At 54.5% G+C, this 19,350-nt stretch overlaps 1 protein-coding gene across 4 annotated transcripts in view; it reads left to right on the forward strand.

Annotated features, from left to right (window-relative positions):
• PTPRU (protein tyrosine phosphatase receptor type U) overlaps positions 1-19,350 on the forward strand; it is a 72,417-nt gene that overhangs the window by 4,268 nt on the left and 48,799 nt on the right. For all 4 annotated transcript variants that reach the window (XM_054170333.1, XM_054170334.1, XM_054170335.1 and 1 more), the window contains exon 2: positions 15,395-15,523. In XM_054170333.1, coding sequence (XP_054026308.1) covers positions 15,395-15,523 — 129 coding nt within the window. The remainder of the gene's footprint in view (positions 1-15,394; positions 15,524-19,350) is intronic.

Below are 19,350 nucleotides of genomic sequence, written 5' to 3' on the forward strand. Positions count from 1 at the left end.
CCTGGCCTCGGGAACAGGGATCCTGGTGAGTCACCTCCTGGCCAGCGCCGTGCATTTTTCCTTTTGTTATCCAAACTGAGAGGAACCAGCCCCATTCCAGCTTCCCTGGGAGCTTTCCCAGAGCAGAGCCCGACACGAACAGGACCTCCAGGGGGAAGCAGGACGCCTCCTTGCAGACAAAGGCAGATGCTTGTTGGTGGCTTTGACCCCTGCCCTAGCTGTGACAGCATCCCTGCTCCCTAGTGATGTTGGTTTTTCCCCTGGTGCATCCGGGATGGAGCTTTTCCGTCGCATACAACCTCTGCAGAGGGGCCAAGAGTCTTGAGCGCCCCAAAACACCCTATAAAAATCCTCTCCTGGCTGCAATCTCCCCCGAGGGACTTGCTGCTGTGCTTTGGGCAAGTCGTGGAAGGGTTAAGATTGAGGGGTTGGTGAGGCAGAGGCAGGTAAATCCCTGCTGCATGCTCGGAGCTGGGAGGTAGCGCAGGCTCTGGAGAGCTTTATCAACACAGCCCTGCCATCTGCCTGCTTAAACCTCCATAAATAAGCTTTTTAATAATCTATTATTAACATGCACTATAATTGTCTTATTAGACATGTCTGGGAACCTTTAGTTACTGCGTGATTAAATGTCAAGATTCCCAAACCTCCTCCCCGACGACAGCTTGGGATTTGCTTTAGCTTTGCAGCATTCCCTGCATCCTGCTCTCCCGTTCCAGGCTGGAGACTTCTCACCTTGAACTTGGGGAAACTGAGGGTTCTGTTTTTTCCTCTCCAGACAAGGAGGGTTCCCAGCAATTAGCCCCTCCAGAGCTAATTGCCTCCTTGTTGGCAGCCTTAAAAATAAAGAAGTCCTGGCGATGGAGCTTTCGCTTTCCGCTGCAGGTGGCCTGGCAGAGGCTGCTGCTGCTGCTGCTGCTTTTCCCTGCGCCGGGCGGGATGCGGATGGGTGATGGGATGTGAGGGAGGGGGATGCCAGCTGGAGGGGTCCTGGGGACGTGGGACCTGCTCTTCCTCGCTGGATAAAGGGTGTTTTGGGGAGGAAGAGGAGGGCTGTGGAGCTGGTGGGTGCTGGAGGGACTTCCTAGCACGTTCTCAGGGCTGTTTTCTTTCCTGGGAGCAGCTTCTTCTACATCCTCTGCCTGGATCGAGAGCCAAAGTGCAGCTCTGCTCCAGCTGCTGGGAAGCAAAGGCGCTCGGAGCTTCTGCCTGTGGGGACAGCCCTGTCCCCACAAGCTGCTGCTGGCACTGAGGTGGAGGTGTCACACACCAGAGCTGGATCTGTGATTGTTTTTTTCAGTTGTGGGTGGTGTTGCTGTTGCTGGGCGGTTTTTAGCTGCAGCTCACCCCCTGGCCCCTTTCCTGCTTCTCCAGGTCCTGCCTGGAGTGTCACAGCCCTGGCCTGCTGGTCACAGCTCATCTTCTGTCCCCTTTTGTCGGACCTCAAACTCCAGTGCTGTGGCTCTGCTCACTGTGGAACGGCACAGCTCCTGCTCCCCCCTTGCTGGGGGCTGCAGGTATGTGTGGGGGCCACTTCTGTGAGGTGACCAACACCCCCCACCTCCCCCATCCCTGCTCTGTACCTGACAAACTTGCAGCTGGAAGGAGCCTCCTGACTGCCTTTGGCCATATATTTGTTGTTTCCTGACCTTTCTGTCCACAGAAGTGCTCCAGATGTTGAGGCAACAGGAGCTGGGTGAGGCTTGGTGGCTCCTGCACCTGGCTTCCCCTCCCCAGCATCCTGCACTGGGTCTGGGGGTCCCAGCTTGGCGGGGGGGGGGGGGCTGTGTGTGTGGTGTTACTGGATTGTTCCATTGCTGATACAGGGAGTGGGGACATGCTGCTTGCTCTGCATCCCACTGCACTCCCATTTACCTGCCCACCCTGGGGGGAGCTCTGCCCATGGGAAGAAGCCCCCACATCCCAGACAGGGGTGCAGTGGGGAGCAGAGCACTGCAGCCAGGGCTGTAGTTGTGTTGCAGCCAGAGCAGCTCTGACTATCTTGGTCATACACTGTTGGTTTTTTGGGGTTTGCTTTGACTTGCCTTGAAAAATCCTGGTGAATCACCCCAAACGGGGTCATTGTGCTGATGCAGCCCCTCCCTGGCTGTATGAAGCTGGCAGAGGGGCCATCCCTTCTCTCTCTGAGGCTGTGCTGAGTGCTGGGCTCTGCCCCAGTGTGGTACCCACTGGGTGCTGGGGACCCCCTCGCTGTGGGGAGCTTTGTGGATAAGCCAGCGAACTGCTTTGACTTGCTGGCCCTCTGCCATAGAGCAGAGCTTCTTGACATCGTTAAGTTGATCAGGATCATGGGATGCAGTGGCTGGCTGGGGATGCTCCAAGCTCTCCCAGGACAGGATGAGGGGACAGGGACACCGATGACCTGATGTGTCTTAACGAGGCCACTGTCCCCACGGCCACTCTGGATGTGGAGAGTGCCTTGGCAGCCCCTGGGCAGCTGAGCCTGGCGAGCGGCTTCCTGTGGAGACCTTCAGCCTAATTAACCCAATTAACCCAGCTGAGGATCAAGCACTGCTCTGGTCCAGCTAGCTTCACCCAGCAGTCAGACCATCAACTGCTGGATGGGTCACTGGGAAGAGGATGTCACCCAGAGGACAATGTCACCAGGAGGTCAGTGGCTAGTCTGGAAGAGGAGATGAAATGTTTCTGCTGCAGCTGAGCCCTCCCCCGGTGCCAGGGGCTCCTCTTTGGGGCACTGCCTGGGGGTCTTCCTGCTGTCCTACAGGAGCTGTGGAAGTGGCTTTTTCTCTGCTGGGCTGGAGGGGCTGGAGCATCGAGGCTGCTTGTGGAGAAATGGACTCTGGACAAGCTGCATTTCCTTGCTTGGATGGATTTGGAGGTGTCAGTGGAGCTGCTGGGGGTTTGGAGATACTCTGCAGGTCTCCTTGAGGGGCAGGCCCCTTCCTGACCTGTGCTGCATGGCCTTGGTGCCTCGATTCCCCCTTGAGCTGTGATGGTGGAGGCTTCAACAGCAAGATTTTGAAACCCAGGCAGCGAGTCCAGGCAGATCCACCAAAGGATGATGCCTCCTGAAGCCCTTTCCCTGCTGCTGGCAGCCCACCCATGAGGACAAGGACCTGTCATGGGGCAGGGCAGCCTCACACATCCTTGAGTGCCAGGTCCCAGGTCATGCAAAGCTCCAGCCCCCTTGGCAGGGGTTTGCTGCCCCACCAGCAGAGGCACTTCACACAGTGGTTAGCAGAGGAAGTATTCTTGGCATCATCCCTGGGCTGGTGGAATGAGCAGATCTGGGTGATCCCTGGTCACCACTGGGACATCTGGGGCTGTGCTTGCAGTGACAATGGCACACTTGCCTCCATACCTGATGGAGGTGGGTGCTGGAGCTTTCCAGTGGCCTTTTGGGGGAGGAGCAGCTCAGGGGTGACTTTTGAAGCCCTCCAGGTGTGGGGCAGGCTCTGCTCTCTCCTCACAGGGGTGGGGACATGGTGCAGGTTTGACCACTGCCCAGCCAGGTCTTTTCCCAAGGGCTCTCCAGTTTCTGCTTGGTTTTGGCTGTATTTTCAGCTGTCTGCTGAGTGATAACATCCATTGATTTTCTGCAGCCAGCAGTCAGCTGGCTTTCCATGGATTATAACAATATCAGCCTGAAGCAGCACACCTCCTCCTTGGGCTGGTTCTCTCCTCATTAGCTGAACTCTTTATTTAGTAGCTCACCTGGGCCCCTGTCTGGGGGGGTGCTGCTCACCATGCCCAGCTCCACACAGTGTTCTCAGTGCAAGGGGCCATCTCCTGCCTTTCTTCCTGTGGGATGGCTGAGCTCTGCTGCTTGGGGTGCTTTCAGGGATGGGAGCTGGGTCCTGACTGGGGCAGGAAGTGTGCAGGGAGGGGTTGCAGGGGTCTTGCAGAATCCCAGCATGGTGGGGTCTGGAAAGGACCTCTGAAGATCGAGTCCAGTCACCCAGCTAGAGTAGCTTCACCTAGAGACATCACACAGGGTCACAATGTTCAGGTGTGTTTGGAATCTCTCCACAGGAGGGGACTCCACAACCTCTCTGGGCAGCCTGCTCCAGGGCTCCAGCACCCTCACACCAAAGAAGTTTCTCCTCCTGGGTTCCAGTTTGTGCCCGTTGCACCTTGTCCTGTCACTGGGCATCACTGAGAGGAGTCTGGCCCCAGCCTCTTGCCCCTCACCCTTTAGCTCTTGCTGAGCATTGCTCAGATCCCCTCTGGGGCTGCTCTTCTCCAGGCTCAGCAGCCCCAAGGCTCTCAGCCTTTCCTCCTCACAGACATGCTCTGGGCCCCTGAGCATCTTAGTGGCCTCTGTTGGACTCCTTCCAGTAGTTCCATGTCCTTCTTAAACTGGGGAACCCACAACTGGACACAGTAGAGCCTGGAGCAGTGGGGTCTTCTGTGCTGAGAGCTGTTGGGGGGGGGTGTAATTTTGGGGGCTTCTGCAGGGGATGCTGCAGGTGAGTCCCTCTGCCCAGGGTGTGGCACTGCTCACTGCTTGGAAGCTGTTTTCCTTTTCCTGGAGCTGGATGGAGGGTCCTGAGCCTTCCTGTGGGGAATGTGTGGGTGGGTGCTGCATCCCAGGGGCCTGCTGAAAATCTAGCTTTGGAGGTGTGTGTTTCAGGCTCAGATGGAGGGCAACACCTGAATGGAGGGGGATGGATCCTAGACAGGGAGATTGGGGTGCTGCAGTGGGGCTGGGGAGCAGGTCCCCATGGGAACGACAAGGGAGGAGAGAAGGAAGGAGTTGGGATGCTTCATGGACTGTCTGTGAACCCATTCTGTACTCTGACTCTTATTGCTGGCTGTGAATCCATCCTGCATCCCTGCTGGCCAGCACCATCCACGGACCCATCCTGCATCCCTGCTGGCCAGCACCATCCACGGACCCATCCTGCATCCCTGCTGGCCAGCACCATCCACAGACCCATCCTGCATCCCTGCTGGCCAGCACCATCCACGGACCCATCCTGCATCCCTGCTGGCCAGCACCATCCACGGGTCCATCCTGCATCCCTGCTGGCCAGCACCATCCACGGACCCATCCTGCATCCCTGCTGGCCAGCACCATCCACGGACCCATCCTGCATCCCTGCTGGCCAGCACCATCAGTGTTTCTCATCCTGCATCCCTGTTGGCCAGCACTATCCATGGATCCATCCTGCATCCCTGATGCCAGCTGTGAGTTCATCCTGTGTGACCCAGCTCAGAGGTTTGGTGCTGGATGTGGCTTCAAACCCAGTGCTCCATGCACTGCCTCTGCCAGGTCTCAGCACCATGGTGCTCCTGCCTGCTCCCCTTTGGAGCTGGCGAGGGGCAGGGTGTGGGGGGGGAAGCTGCCTGCATCTCAGCTGAGGCTTTTATAGACCCTATGAAAATAGAGGCAGCAGGGAGGGACTTGGAGCAGCTTTGCAGAGAAAGAAAGGAAGTGTGCTGGGTTTCTTTGAGCGTTTGCAGAGCGAGCCCAGGGCCTCGCAGCCGGCGGCGGTGGAGGGCAGGTATTGAAAGCAATAAATAAGCTGTTGAGGAAAGGCAGCTGCAGGCTGCTGCTGGGACTCTGGATTTACAACCTGCCGTCCCCAAGTGCTGCCTGCTCTGAGACCTGCACCTGGGGACCTGAGGAAATGATCTCCCTGGTTAAATGAACCTCTGGGAGCGCTGGGGGGGTGCTGCTGGAGACCTTGAGAGGAGTTTGCTGGAGCTGCTGGATGTTGCAGGGGTGGATGGGAGGATGAATGTGGATGGATGCATGCACAGGCCAGCACTGGCCAGGAATGCTTGAGCCCAGCTGGGGGACAGGAAAAAACACATCTGCTGATGGATTTGTTTTTTCTGGGGGGGTTGTATCCTAAACTTTGCCTGGCTGAAGGGTGCCTGGCTTGGTCCAGCCCACTTTGCAGAACCATGATGTGGACCCCTTGTGCCCAGGACTCCTTTTTATTCCCCCCCAGAGGATTCTGGTGCCTTTAAACTCCTGGCTGATGCTGTTTCCCCACCATTTACCAGCAGAGGGTTTGGCTGAGCCCTTGCCTCTCAGTGCTGGCAGCGTGGTGATTGATTTGCCCACGTCACCACCTGAAAACCTCGCTGTCAGTCTTCCCACACTGCTTCTCCCGGCGCACCGGCAGGAGGATGACATCAACCTGGATTTTGCATTACACCCAGACGTGCTGCTGCTCTGCCCTGACCTTACTCCCTGCTCCTCTTCCTCCCACTCTGGTTTTTCCTGAGGGCTGGGAAGTGGATGCTGGGCACGGTGGGGACCTGTCACCAGCTGGTCTTGCCACGCGAGGGCTCTTAGGCGGCACAAGCAGCTCTGCTCTGTGCCTGGAAAGGCCATAAATAACCTGACTGAGCTGTGTCCCCGAGGCCACCAGTGCTGGCATGTGCTCCATCATGGGAGGGTGACCTCCAGGCACGCTTTGCTCCTGCATCCCTCACTCCTGAGAGGTGAGACCTGCAGGGAGAGAGCCTGGGGGAGACCGAAGGTTTCACCTGTCCTTATCCCCTGGTTTGGAAACTTGGCCATTCCCATGGCCCCCTTCCCCTGTGTCCTGGGGCAGCTTTCTCAGGCAAGGAGGCATCTCCATATCCTCAGGGATGCCCCAAAAGCAGCATTTCGCCCCCAAGGATCACAGTCCTGGTGTCTCTGTGTCCATGGGCATGCAGGGTGGATTGTCTTTAGCAGGGCCTTGGGGACCTGATGGTAATAAAGGAGCTGGGGGTGAGGGATGAGAAATGAGCTTTTTTCCCCTGCTCCTTTTTCCCCAATCTATTTCTGTCCCTTCCCCCTCCCCCCACCCCAAAGGAGCCAACTCCATAACCCAGGAGCTGTAATTGCACAGCGAGCGATCGATAGCAGCAGGGCAGAGGCTTCCAAAGACCTGCCTTGGTTTAGCTTCCTCTGGTGGCCAAGAGGCAGCCCTGACAATGTTGATTAAGTGCTGGCTGATTATTGAAACACTTGTGTTGCAGGTTAGTGGCCTCCTGGCCTGGGAGCTTGAGTCTGATCCTGTGCTGCAAGACCTCTCCCTGCCTAGATATAAAAAAAGGAGGAATGATGCTGGTCCTTCACCTGGGAGCACCATAGGCTGGATCCAGGCATTGTGCAGGGACAGGGCTTGGATGGGGTCTTAAATACACTCTGTTGTGGGGCTGAAACAACCCAGATTCTGCCCCACAGCATCACTGTAAAGCAGCTGGGGAACTGAAATGGTTGCACCCACTCTAGGGTGATGCAGCACCCTGGTCCCCTTTGGTGCTGATCCCCCACCAGGATCTGCTTTGGAGGGTGGGAGAGAAAGGGAGGTGCAGTTTGCAGCAGGATTTGCCCCAAGGAAGGACTTGGGCTGTCTGGATAGATTATTCCTCTTTTAAATACATCTTTGAATAGTGAGTTCAGTTTTGGGCCACTCACTGCAGGAAAGGGATTGAGTGTGTCCAGAGAAGGGCAATGAAGCTGGGGAAGGGTCTGGAGAACAGGGCTGGTGAGGAGCAGTTGAGGGAATTGGAGTTGTTTAGACTGGAGGAAAGGAGGCTGAGGAGAGACTTCATTGTTCTCTACAACTCCCTGAAAGGAGGTTGGAGCCAGGTGGGGGATGGTCTCCCTAGTAACAAGTGCTGGGATGAGAGGAAATGGCCTCAAGTTGCACCAGGGGAGGTTTAATTTGAACATCAGGAGACATTTCTTTTCCAAAAGGGTTGTCAAGGCCTGGCCCAGGCTGCCCAGGGCAGTGGTGGAGTCTCCATCCCTGGAGGTGTTGAAGAAATGTGTGGATATGGCCCTTTGGGAGATGGTTTAGTGGCCACGGTGGTGTTCATGGTGATGGTTGGACTTTTCCAACCAAAACCAATTCTCTGGAGACCTGCAGGTAAGAACCATAAAGAGCCTTTAACAGACCAAGTACAGACCCAACCCCAACAGAGACCTATTCCTACTGTAGCTGCTGGTAGATGCTTTTTGCTCTCTTAGTCCTGTGCTTTCCAAACACTGAGGTTATCAGACATAAGTGACTTATTATGCAAATCCTCTGTCTTAATATCTGGCTGCTCTCTCCCTGGAATTGCATTGGCCAAGCCCTGTGTGTTACTGGAGCTGCTAATGTTTACACATTAGCTTCTCTGGCTAATGTACAAGGCTTCAAGTTGCAAATTGATGTTTCTTACAGCTGAGCAAATTCTCTCTCTTTTTTTCCCCCCCCTCCCCCCTCCCCCCTTGCTATTAAATGCAATACTTAAAATGATTTGGGAGAAGCAAAAACAAATGACTGGTGAGAATTTTAATGGAGCTGCTTTCCATATTCTTCTAATCAGCTTTTATCAGGGCCAGGAAATCAAGGGATATTCTTTGGAAATTATTCTGTTTTGTAGAAGTGGGGAAATGGCAGGGAGCAGGGAAGGGGGGGTGAGGGGTGGGTTGTTGTCATCTCCAGTTTGTGATGTGCACAAAAACCTTGTAGGTGCCTCTTTGTGCTTGTGCCCTAACGTCAGCTGAGTGGGCAAAGTGAAGCTTGGGGATTTAGCTCCCCTTAGACAGGACTAGAAGAGGTTTTCCTGCTGTTGAGACTTAATTCCTGAGGTGTTTTGGCTTGGCTGTGGTGCTGCTGGTGTCCACTGGAGTGAGGTGGTTGGATGCTGTGATGCAGGGACCCACTCTGCTTCTTGCTTTTCCTGCTCAGTGCTTCGTCCCCCTGGACAAGTCCTGGACCCCTGTAGCATCATTCCCTGTGGAATCTGAGCTGCCCCCAATATAGCAATGGGATTTGTGATCCCTTATCCTTTAAAGACAGAATCCCAGATTGGTTTGGGTTCAAGAGACCTCTGAATCTCATCCAGTCCAATCCCCCTGCAGTCAGCAGGGACGTCTGCAACTAGAGCAGGTTGCTCAGAGCCTCTAACAGCCTGACCTGGAATGGTTCCAGGGATAGGGAATCTCCCATCCCTCTGAGCAGCCTGGCACAGGCTCTCCCCACCCTCAGTGTCAAACATTTCTTTCTGCCATCTACACTAAATCTCCCTCTTTTAGTTTTAAACCATCCCAGGGGACGATTCTGGGCTGTTGGTGTTATGGGACTGCAGCAGATTACCCCTGTGCCTCTGTTTCCTCATTTGCAGCAGTGCTGCCATTAACCAATTATCCTCTGGGAAGAACTTGATTCTTCAGTGCAGAAGAGGAGCATCTTTCCCATACATTGTAGAGGAGAGGTCTGGGGTCTGATAGTCCAGGCCTGTGTGACTGTGTGGCCTCTGGCTCCATCCCTGCTCCCAGGAAGCAGTGAAAACTCTGGATTTGGGAGAGAGGAATTCTGCTCACTGCCTTGCCCCATCTTGATGTGTTGGGATGTTGATGGTTATGGGTTGTAGCCCTCTTTTGCTGCACAGGGTGCTTGCATGCAACCACTTGGCTGCTGGGCTGAGGTAGCAGCATGTCCTAAGGGTACCTGAATCCTCATTTCCTGCTCATTACTTGGGATGAGGGGCAGGAGCTGCTGGAGGGGAAACAGAGATGAAAAATTCATCCTGAGTCCAGAAGGTCTCTTGTTTTAGCTTTCCTGCCCAGTTCCTGCAATGTGGGGCTGCTGACCCCAAGATACTGCACCCCACAGAGGACTGTGGGACTAATCCAGTCCTGGCTGAGCCAAGATGAGAGCAAAACGCTGTTTGTTTTTTTTCCCCCAACAATTTACTTTCTTTGTCCTGGGCACAGATTGCATGGGGTTGGAAGAGACCCTCAAAGGTCTTATCCAACCCTGCTGCAGTCAACTGGGACACCTCCAACTAGGGCCCCATTGAGTCTGATCTTTAATGTCTCCAGCACCCATCCTGAGTTCCATAGCTTGAGGAAGCCTGCACTTGGTAAATTTGGGTAGAAAGCCTTCATTTAGCAAGCCTTGCCACTTTTTGCTCTGTTGCTCTTGTGATATCCCCATCAGAGGCTGCCCTGCAGGGTCTGGGCTGTGTTGTTCCCCACCACGGGGTGCTGGAGTGGCCGATCGCATCCTGCGTGGTGCCTGGGTCACCCTTTAGCACTGAAACTTTTTCAAGGCTGCTCAATAAAAGAAGAGAGAAACCTGTGGAGCATGTCCCACGGTGCAGGAGGTTAAACAGCAAAGGTTTAAGTGTGTAATTAACTTTGAAGTGAGAGGAGCCCAGACGTGGCAGATGAAAGAGCGCTGGGCGGGCAGGCAGCCACATTCCTTGGTGACCATGGAGCTTTAATGAGCCAGCAGCCATTGTGCTGCCTTGGTTGGACTTTCTTTTCCTCCCTCTTCCTTGCAAATCTTTCATTCCCCTTCTCCCCTTTCCTCCTTTCCATCCCTGGGGATGAGGATGCTGGGTGGCAGCGGTACCCAGGAGGGATGCTGAGCAGAACTGGTGCTCATCTCCCTGGTGAAGCCCTGGTTGGTTAATCCAACTTCTCCCTTTCCTTTGTTTAGTAAGAAACATTTGGTCCACCTGATGTTTAACTCCACCTTGGTGCTCACCCCTCTGCCTGAGCATGTCCCAGTGCCACAGTGGTGCCCAGGAGGGATGCTGAGCAGCACTGGTGCCCAGCTCCCTGGCAAACTCCTCTGAACCACCTCAGCTTTTTATTTCTTCTGAAAAAATATCTTGGTCCACATGGTGTTTAACCCTTATGTTAGCACTTATCCCTTCTGCTTGGGCACACTGCAGAGCTGTGGAGGTGGCAGTGGTACCTGTGCTGGGGATACTGGGTGGCAGTGGTACCCAGGGAGGATGCTGAGCTGCTCTGGTCTCCCTGGGGAGCCTCTCAAACTGCTTTTTTTTTTTTGTTTTTCCTCTTTATTTTGAAACTCCTCCAGAGAGGAGGACTCCATCACTGCCCTGGGCAGCCTGGGCCAGGCCTTGACAACCCTTCTGGGGAAGAAATTGTTGCTCATGTCCAGCCTAAACCTCCCCATGTGCAGCTAGAGGCCATTTCCTCTCATCCTATCATTTGTTCCTTGGGAGAAGAGACCAACCCCCACCTGGCTCCAACCTCCTTTCAGGGAGTTGTAGAGAGCAAGAAGTTCTCCCCTCCGCTTCCTTTTCACCATCACTTCCCCAGCAGTATTTTTAGCTGCTCAAGCTCCAATCACACCTTCTGCACTCATCTCACTGCATGGAGCTGCTGTGACCCTGGCCTGAAGCCAGTGCAGGGCTGGGGGCTCCTTGATTCCATCTGCTGATTTTCAGGGCACACCCAGACCTGGAGCAGCCCCGGCTGACTCTGACAGCTCCCATCCTGCTGCTGTTAGCCTGCAGAATCGGTATAGCCATCCCTGTTGCTGCAGCTGAGTATTCCAGGTTGCAGTCTCCCTGCTCTCCTTTGTAAATATTTTGATGAAACACTAAGCTTTTGAGATCTGCTTTGGTTTTACCCCTTCTCACTTGCCACAGCTGCTGGGGCACCCACAGCCACCCACTCTGGAGCTGGGACCTTGGCATCTAAAAGCTCTGGTGTTCATTTTTATGCCACTATTGTGATGAGGAGGAAGAAGAACAAAGAACTGCTGGAGGAGAGTCCAGTGCAGGGCTGCTAAGATGCTACTGGAACATCTCTCATGTGAAAAGAGGCTGAGAGCTGGGGCTGGTTAGCCTGGAGAAGAGGCTCAGGGGGCATCTTATTAATGCTCACAAATATCTAAGGGGTGGGTGTCAGGAAGATGGGGCCAGACTCTTCTCTGTGGTCCTCAGGCAAACTTGAACATAGGAAGTTCCATCTAAACATGAGAAGGAACTTCTTTACTTTGAGGGTGGCAGAGCACTGGAACAGGCAGCTCACAGAGGTTGTGGAGTCTGTCTCTGAAGACTTTCAAGACCTGCCAGGCTGTGTTCCTGTGTGATCTGCCCTAGGTGATCCTGCTCTGGCAGGAGGGCTGGTCTTGATCTTCAGAGGTCCCTTCCAACCCCTACCATTCTGATTCTGTGAAGAAGAGGCTGGAGGTTGTTTCTCTCCAGCCCTACCCTTCAGTGAGGAGACATGGCACCAAAAGCATCCCAAAAGCTCCTGGAAACCAAAGCTCTGCAGAACTCTTGTTTTGTCCTCTCTACACAAATCACAGCCAGATCTGTTGGTGAGATGCAGCGACCTGTCGAGCCACCATCATTTCCTTCCCTGGATGGGAGGGAGGGAGGGAATGTTCAGGCTGGGAAAAGCCATAACAATAAACCTGTCCAAGGAGGCAGATGGATGGACTTGGCCAGCTGTGCCTCAGCCAGCAGAGTATCTACTCCACATAATTGCAATTTAAGCTTCTGGAGCCTGGGCATCATCTCAGAGGTGGACAAGGATCCAGCCTTGCTGTGCTGGAGCAGTGGGGAAAGTGAGGCACTGGACCAGTTGGTGCTGGGGATGGCAGTGGCATGTGGGTGGTAGAGATACAGCCCAGGAGGAGGAGGTGGTGGCAGTGATGTCTCTGCTGATGTTGTTAGTGGCTGGTAAGAGTTTATTCATAGGCTCAGAATGGTTTAGGTTGGAAGGGACCTTGAAGCTACTTAGTTCCAACCTACTGCCATGGGCAGGGACACCTCCCACCAGCCCAGGCTGTTCAAAGCCTCATCCAGCCTGGCCCCGAACACCTCCATGGATGGAGCAGCCACAGCCTCCCTGGACAACCTGTTCCAGCGTCTCCCCACCCTCACTGGAAAGAATTTCTTCCTCACCCCCCCCCGTCTCAATCCCCCCTCCTCAAGCCTCAATCCGTGCAGGAAAGGCTTTTCCTGGGGAAGCAGGGCTGTGCCAGCCTGAAATGCTGTTTGTCTCTGCTCTGGTTTCTCAGCCCCAGAAAGAGGGGGGGGGGGGGGGGGGGAACAAAAAAAAAGATCCCCAACACAGAACAAATTTCTTCTCCCAGAATATCCCATTTCAGCAGCTCTTGGAACGAAACACTTGGGCAAATCACTTGGCACTGGGGCCCTGACTGTGTTTTATTTGGAAATTCTCTCTCTCTCTTTTTTTTTTTTTCCCCCTTTGCCTTCCTGGAAATTTTTGACAGATTTGTGGTGGTGTTTTTTTTTTTTTTTTTTTCTTTTCTTGTCTTTTTTTTTTTCCCTCTCCTGTTAGGAAGCACAGCCAAATTTCAGACTCTAGAATCCAACATGTCCTGCGGTGGGAGCCAAGGCCCCGGGTCCGCCCGCGGGGGCCCAGCCGCACGTGGGCTGGGCAGGCTCCGCGCTTCGGGAAGGGCTTGAAGCAAGCTGTGAGGTCTCGCTGCCTCCAGGCGCCTGAACAGGAGGGGGATTTGCTTTGAGTTCCTTGAAAACGAGTTTCTGGTGATTCTGAGAGGGAACAAATGGAGCTGGGTGCACCCTCGTGCTGGAAAAATGAAGTGTAAAGGGGAGGAAGAGCCTCAAATAGCTTCTGACTTGTGAGGCGTTGGGGAGTGGAGAAGCACAGAGTCGTTTGGGTTGAGAAATGCTCCGAGAGCATTGAATCCGACCAGCCTCTAACTCTTACCAAGTCTGGGGCTAAACCATGGCCCTCAGCATCCCCTCTGCCTCTTTTAAACACCTCCAGGGATTCAGCTGCTCCCTGGGCAGCCTGTGCCAGTGGCTGAGAGCCCTGTCAGGGAAGGAGTTTCTTCTGATGTCCAGCCCAAACCTCCCCTGGTGCAATTTGAGGCTGCTCCTTCCTGTCCTGTCACTTGTTCCTTGGGAGAAGAGACCAACCCCCACTTGTTCCCAAACCTTTCAGGGAGTTGTGGAGAGCCAGAAGGTCTCCCCTTAGCCTCCTTTTCTTTAGCTGAACAACCCCAGGTCCCTCAGCTGCTCCTCTCCAGACCCTTCCTCAGCTTCATTGTCCTTCTCTGGACATGCTCCAGCACCTCAGTGTTCTTGGAGTGGCCAAAGCTGAAGGCAGTACTCGAGGTGTGGCCTCAGCAGTGCCCAGCCCATGGGGTCATTATTTTTCTGGGCATCTGAAGGGCTTTTTTTGCAGCCTTTGGACCCCTGCTTGCTGGAGCAAGGTCTTGGAGCATCCCCCAGCACAGAGCACAACTAGTGCCAGCAGCAGGCAGACCATTAACTGGCAAATCCCTGGGTGGCAGGGGAATTACTGGTGTAATTTGGGGATAACACAGGAAAAAATCCAGAGGGAATAATCCTCTGGCCCAGCTCTGCTTTCAGGCTGCTCCATTAGAGACCGGTTGCCTTTGTTGGTTCTGCTGGCTCAGGGTTTTGCCCTCCTCAGCCCAGGGGCTCCTGTTAATTAGCTTTGGTGGCCTGGCCCCTCTGATCCCCGGGCTTAAGGGAACAATGGGGCAGTGCTAATGAAGCATGGGCACAGGCAGGCCCTGAGCTGCTGGGGTGAGGGATGGTGGGGGCTGGCTGTGGGATGAGGGAGCTGGATGCAGGATTGGCTTGCTGGATGCAGGGTGGTTGTTGGGCTAATGATTTGACCTGATGATCTTAAAGGTTTTTTTTTCCAGCCTGAATGATCCTATGGGAGGGCTGGGAGGCAGGATGGAAGGGCTGGGTGTAGGATGAAGAGGCTGGCATATAGAATGAGGGAGCTGGATGCCGAATTGGGGGTCTGGATACAGGATGGTTGTTGGATTAATGGTTGGACTCAGTGATCTTAAAGGTCTTTTCCAGTCTAAACAATTCTGTGAGGGGGCTGGATGCAGGCTGGGGAGGTTGGATGTGAGACAGAGGGGCTGGATGTGGGATGAGAGGCTGGATGCGGGATAAGGGGAGCTGGATGCAGGATACAGTGCTGGATGTGGGTCTGGCTGGCATCTCAGTGTGCTGTCTCCATGTCACCTCTATGGGGACCAGTGACATCTTGCTCTTTATTCTGTGCTCAGCTAAGCACCTTGCTTCCACCCTTGCTCTTTGCAAAGGCTACAAACCAACTCCTGACCCCCAGGAGATAAATGAAAGGGCTCAGCAGTGCCATCCCACAGCTGGGGGGAGGGAGGGCAGTGATGCATTATTAGGGGGTGTGATTGCTGCAGGTTGTTGGAGGTCCTGGCTGAACCCTCTCTCTGCTGGGCCAGGCAGTGGATGGACCCCTGAGAGTTCAAAGTCAAACCAGGTGCAGGGCTGAGGGCAAAGCTGGATTTTTGCAGGAACCTTCTGGGGTCTTGCAGATCCCTCTTGTGTGATCACCTCAGCTGAGTACTTGTGTCTTGGGTGAAACCCCTGCTTTGGTGTCCAACCCCTGGGAAGCAAAGCTGGGAGCTGTATCCTGCTCCCATGGCTGAGACCTGCCACTGTGAGATGGGGGAGCTGAAGGAGAGAGCTGGGAGATTAGCAGCAGCCAGGACCGTGCCCTGCCTCACAGGTGCACATGGGGGGCTGCTGGAGGTCCCCTTGTGTTTGGGGGGACAGCACCCTATCCCAGCAGGGCCTGTCTGCAGGGTGTCAGTGGGGGCTCACTGGTCTCTCTCTATCTCCACAGCTGGCTGCACCTTCGAGGAGGACAGTGACCCCAACCAGTGTGAGTACAGCCAGGGGGAGGATGATGACTTCGAGTGGGAGCTCATCCGCAGCTACATGATGCCACACCTGACAGCTGACCTGCCCCACGGTGAGTCCTGCTCCTAAGGGGGCCCTGCCTGTCCCCTGCTGTCACAGAATTGTCAGGGTTGGAAGGAACCTCAAGGATCGTCCAGCTCCAACCCCCCTGCCATGGGCAGGGACACCTCACACTACAGCAGGTTGCTCACAGTCACATCCAGCCTGGCCTTAAAAGCATCCAGGGACGAGGCTTCCACCACCTCCCAGTCTCTCACCACCCTCATAGCTTCCCCTCTCCCATGGGACTGGCATGGCCACCATGCCTGGCTGGCATCTCAGGACTTTGCTCTCTCCTAGCTCCAGACCACGTTCTGCTGTGCCCACCTTGAGTTGTCCCTGTGCCTGTTTGCTCTGCAGGATGTTCCCGGCTCAGGGTGCTCCTTGTTTTTGGGACCACTGACTCTTGCCTGGCCCTGGGGCTCTGGCTCCTCCTGCCCACTGATAATGGGTGGATTCAGGAGAGCTGCTTTAGAGCTGGACAATAAAATGACTTAGTTTTGATTAAAACTTTATTAAAAGCTTTATAGCAAACTCTTTACTGCTCCATCAATCTGCCTCTGGCTGTTTGTCTTCTGCCTTGTTCGTGCCAGGGCTTAATTTGCCTTTTCCCCTCCACCAACTCTCCTCTTCTTTTACCTTCTGCCCCTTGCCATTGCCTTTTCCTTCCTTCCCCATCCCTGCTGGCATGTCCTGGGAACTGATAAGTGCAAAACAACCCTTAACCTGCTGACAGATCCCTGCTCCTCCCTTGATGACTTTCCAAATAATTGCTTTGAACTGAACTCTCCTAATTTGTGGGTCTCCTGGGGGGGGTGGGGGTTGCCTGGGGGCAGAGAGGAGAGAAGATGAGCTGGGGATTGAGGTGGCTCCTGATGGAGGGCTTTGAGCCTGTAATTACTTGGGTTTTCTGCTTAGTTTTCAGCTGTAATGTCAAAACTGATGGAGTTTGAAGCCTGGGGGCTTGCAGGGGGCTGAAGGGGTAGGGTGGAATGGGGCAGCTTGCTCTGCTTCAGGAAGGAATTGTAGACTTGGTGCAGCTGGAAGAGATCTTTAAGATCATGGAGTCCAACCTTCAACTGAAGACCACCATGGTCATTAAACCATGTCCCAAAGCACCCATCTACAAGATGGGGATTGAATGATGCAGAGCTGAAGAAACAAGCTCCAGAGATGCTGGGGAAGTGGATGTGGCCAGCTGAGATGGGATGCATCAACAGGACTCAGCCTCTGGGAAGAGCACCTGTCCCTAATGGTGACACCAAAGGGATGCTCATCCCCACGGATGCTCTGAGAGCAGGTCAGTGCTGTTGGTCTTGGGGCATCCAGCAGGTGCTGGGACCCCCTTTTTGTGCAGTTTTACCCTGATATGTGTGGGGAGCTGTGCAGAAAGCTCCTGCAGCCTTATCACCCCTCCTGGTCCCCCCCAGCAGCTCAGTGGATGAGGAGTATTTTGCAGCACCTCTCCAGGGAGCACTTTCCAAAGGAGTCTCGTGGTCTCAGATTAAAATGAGTTTTTGTTGGAGATCAGCCAGTTTCAGGGAGCGTAGGATTTATTGGAGCAGATGCTGGCTGCTGGCCACCCGCCTCTACCTTGCCATCCCTCTTTTCTTCTTGCTTTCTGTTCATTTTGTTTTCCTTTCTCACCTCTCTTCCTTTCTTGACTTGTCTCTTTTGCACCTAAAGGCGACGGGTGGGTCTCTCCCACCTTGCAGTCCTGATCTTTCCAGCTCTCTATTTCTGCAGGAGCTGTAGCAGGGAGGGAGCCAGGTAAGGCAGGCAGGAGGCTGCACCGTCCCTGTGTCTGCACCAGCATCATGGCATCACAGAATCACTAAGGCTGGAAAAGCCTTCTAAGGTCAGCAAGCTCAACCATCAACCCAGCACCACCATGGCCACTAAACCATAACCGGTGGTGGTGGCAGATCAGCTGTTGGTGATGGAACTCCTCGAGAAGGTTCTTGTCCTGGGGCTCGATGCAGAAGCAGGGAGTGGTTCCTCATTCCTGTACTGGCTCCATTGTGCCTGTTCCTGTCCAGCTTCTGCCCCCCTCAGCACCCCCAAGTCCTTCTCCTCAGAGGTGCTTTCTCTCCCCTCCTTCCCCAGCCTGCGCTGCCAGTGAGGATTGTTCCAGCCCAGGGGCAGGACCCTGCCCTCGCTCTTGTTGCACCTCATGAGGCTCCCCTGGGCACTGCCTCTGCAGCTTGTCCAGATGTTCAAATGTTCAGAAGATCCAGCAGAGGAGGAGGTGGAGGAGGCATCATCAGGGCTTCATCTTCCAGAGTGCTTTCCCAGAGGCAGATGCTGCTGTGCTCAGAGCTGGTCCCCTGGCACCTCTTGGCTGGCAGTGCCGCCTCCTCCTGTCATCCCTCCTTGTGCTGCCTTCTCACGCAGCTTCGATTGTTGGGTTGGGGTTTTTTTTTCCCTTAGTTTTATTTTTGTCTCTTGGTGGTTCTGTAGGAGGGAAAGACTTGGCGAGACAGAGAAGTGGAGGTGGGGGAGTGGGTGCTTCCCTCCTCGTCTTGCTGGGCTGTTTGGGGTTGTTCCCAGAGGGACGCAGGATTGGTGGGAAGGGCGTCGTGTGGGAAGAGCTGCTCCAAGCCAGGGAGAACATCCATGGGAGCTTGTTGCTGTCTAGTTCATGGCTAAGAAGGCTGTTGGAGTTATCCTGAAAGGCCTCACTGGAATCCCAAAGGAGGGCTGATGATCCCCAAAGTGGGAACATTTGGCTGGAGACCCCGCGTGAAGACTCTGCTGGGAGGGGTGTGAGGGTCTCTGTGCACAGCCCCCTCGGGCTGGTTCTGCAGCTCAACCCTCAGCTTCAGCTTTTGTGTAACAAAAGTGATGGAGAGCAGCTCTGTGGAAAAAGACCTGGGAGTCCTGGTAGACAACAGCATGACCATGAGCCAGCAATGTGCCCCTGGGGCCAAGCAGCCACTGGTGTCCTGGGGTACATCAAGAAGAGTGTGGCCAGCGGATCAAGGAAGGTTCTCCCCTTCCTCTACCCTGCCCGGATGAGGCCACATCTGAAGTATTTGGTCCAGTTTTGGGCTCCCCAGATAAAGAAGGACAGAGAACTGCTTGATAAGGTACATCAAAGGGCTACAAAGATGATTAGGGGACTGGAACATCTCTCTTACGATGAAAGGCTGAGGGGCTTGGGGCTGTGCAACCCCTTTGACCCTTGGCTGCACCCCTAAAGGATTGAAGGACCAGGGAGGAGCAAGTTGGTGACTTGTGGTGGGACTGTGGCCTGCAGGGTGGATGCAGGCTGCCACCCTTTTGTCACCAGCTGGCTCCAGGTGAGGTTGTGGTGCCACTGTGCTGGGGTGCATTAAAAAATAACAACCAAAAAAACCTGACTGAAACCCAAAAATGTCCTCTGCAAAAAAAGCCAAAACCAACAGAAGCTGCTGAGGGACTTGGTGTGGCTCTGGGCAGCCTGATCTAGTTGGAGGTGTCCTTGCTGACTGCAGGGAGGTTGGACAAGATGACCTTTGGGAGTCCCTTCTGACCCCATGCAATCTGTGAATCTGTGTTTAGAGGCTCCAGCCACCTCTGCAAGGAGCTGCCTGCTCCAGGACTGTGGGGATGCTTCAGTGTGGGATGCAGCAGCCCAGTGCAGGATGCAGCACCCCAACACGGAGACAAGTCCCTCCTGCATTAAAAATACCCCAACCTATACCCTGGGCTTGAAGCTGAAGCTGGGACCAGGCAGTTATGGGGGAGGAGGATATAATTAGCACACAAGCAAGTGGTGGGAGCTGCTTTTAACGATGCAGCAACACTGGGGAGAAAATTAAGGGGAGGGAAATAGCACATGGGGGAAGCCCTGCCAGA

The sequence above is a fragment of the Dryobates pubescens genome, chromosome 20, assembly GCF_014839835.1.
Source record: "Dryobates pubescens isolate bDryPub1 chromosome 20, bDryPub1.pri, whole genome shotgun sequence".
NCBI lineage: Eukaryota > Metazoa > Chordata > Aves > Piciformes > Picidae > Dryobates > Dryobates pubescens.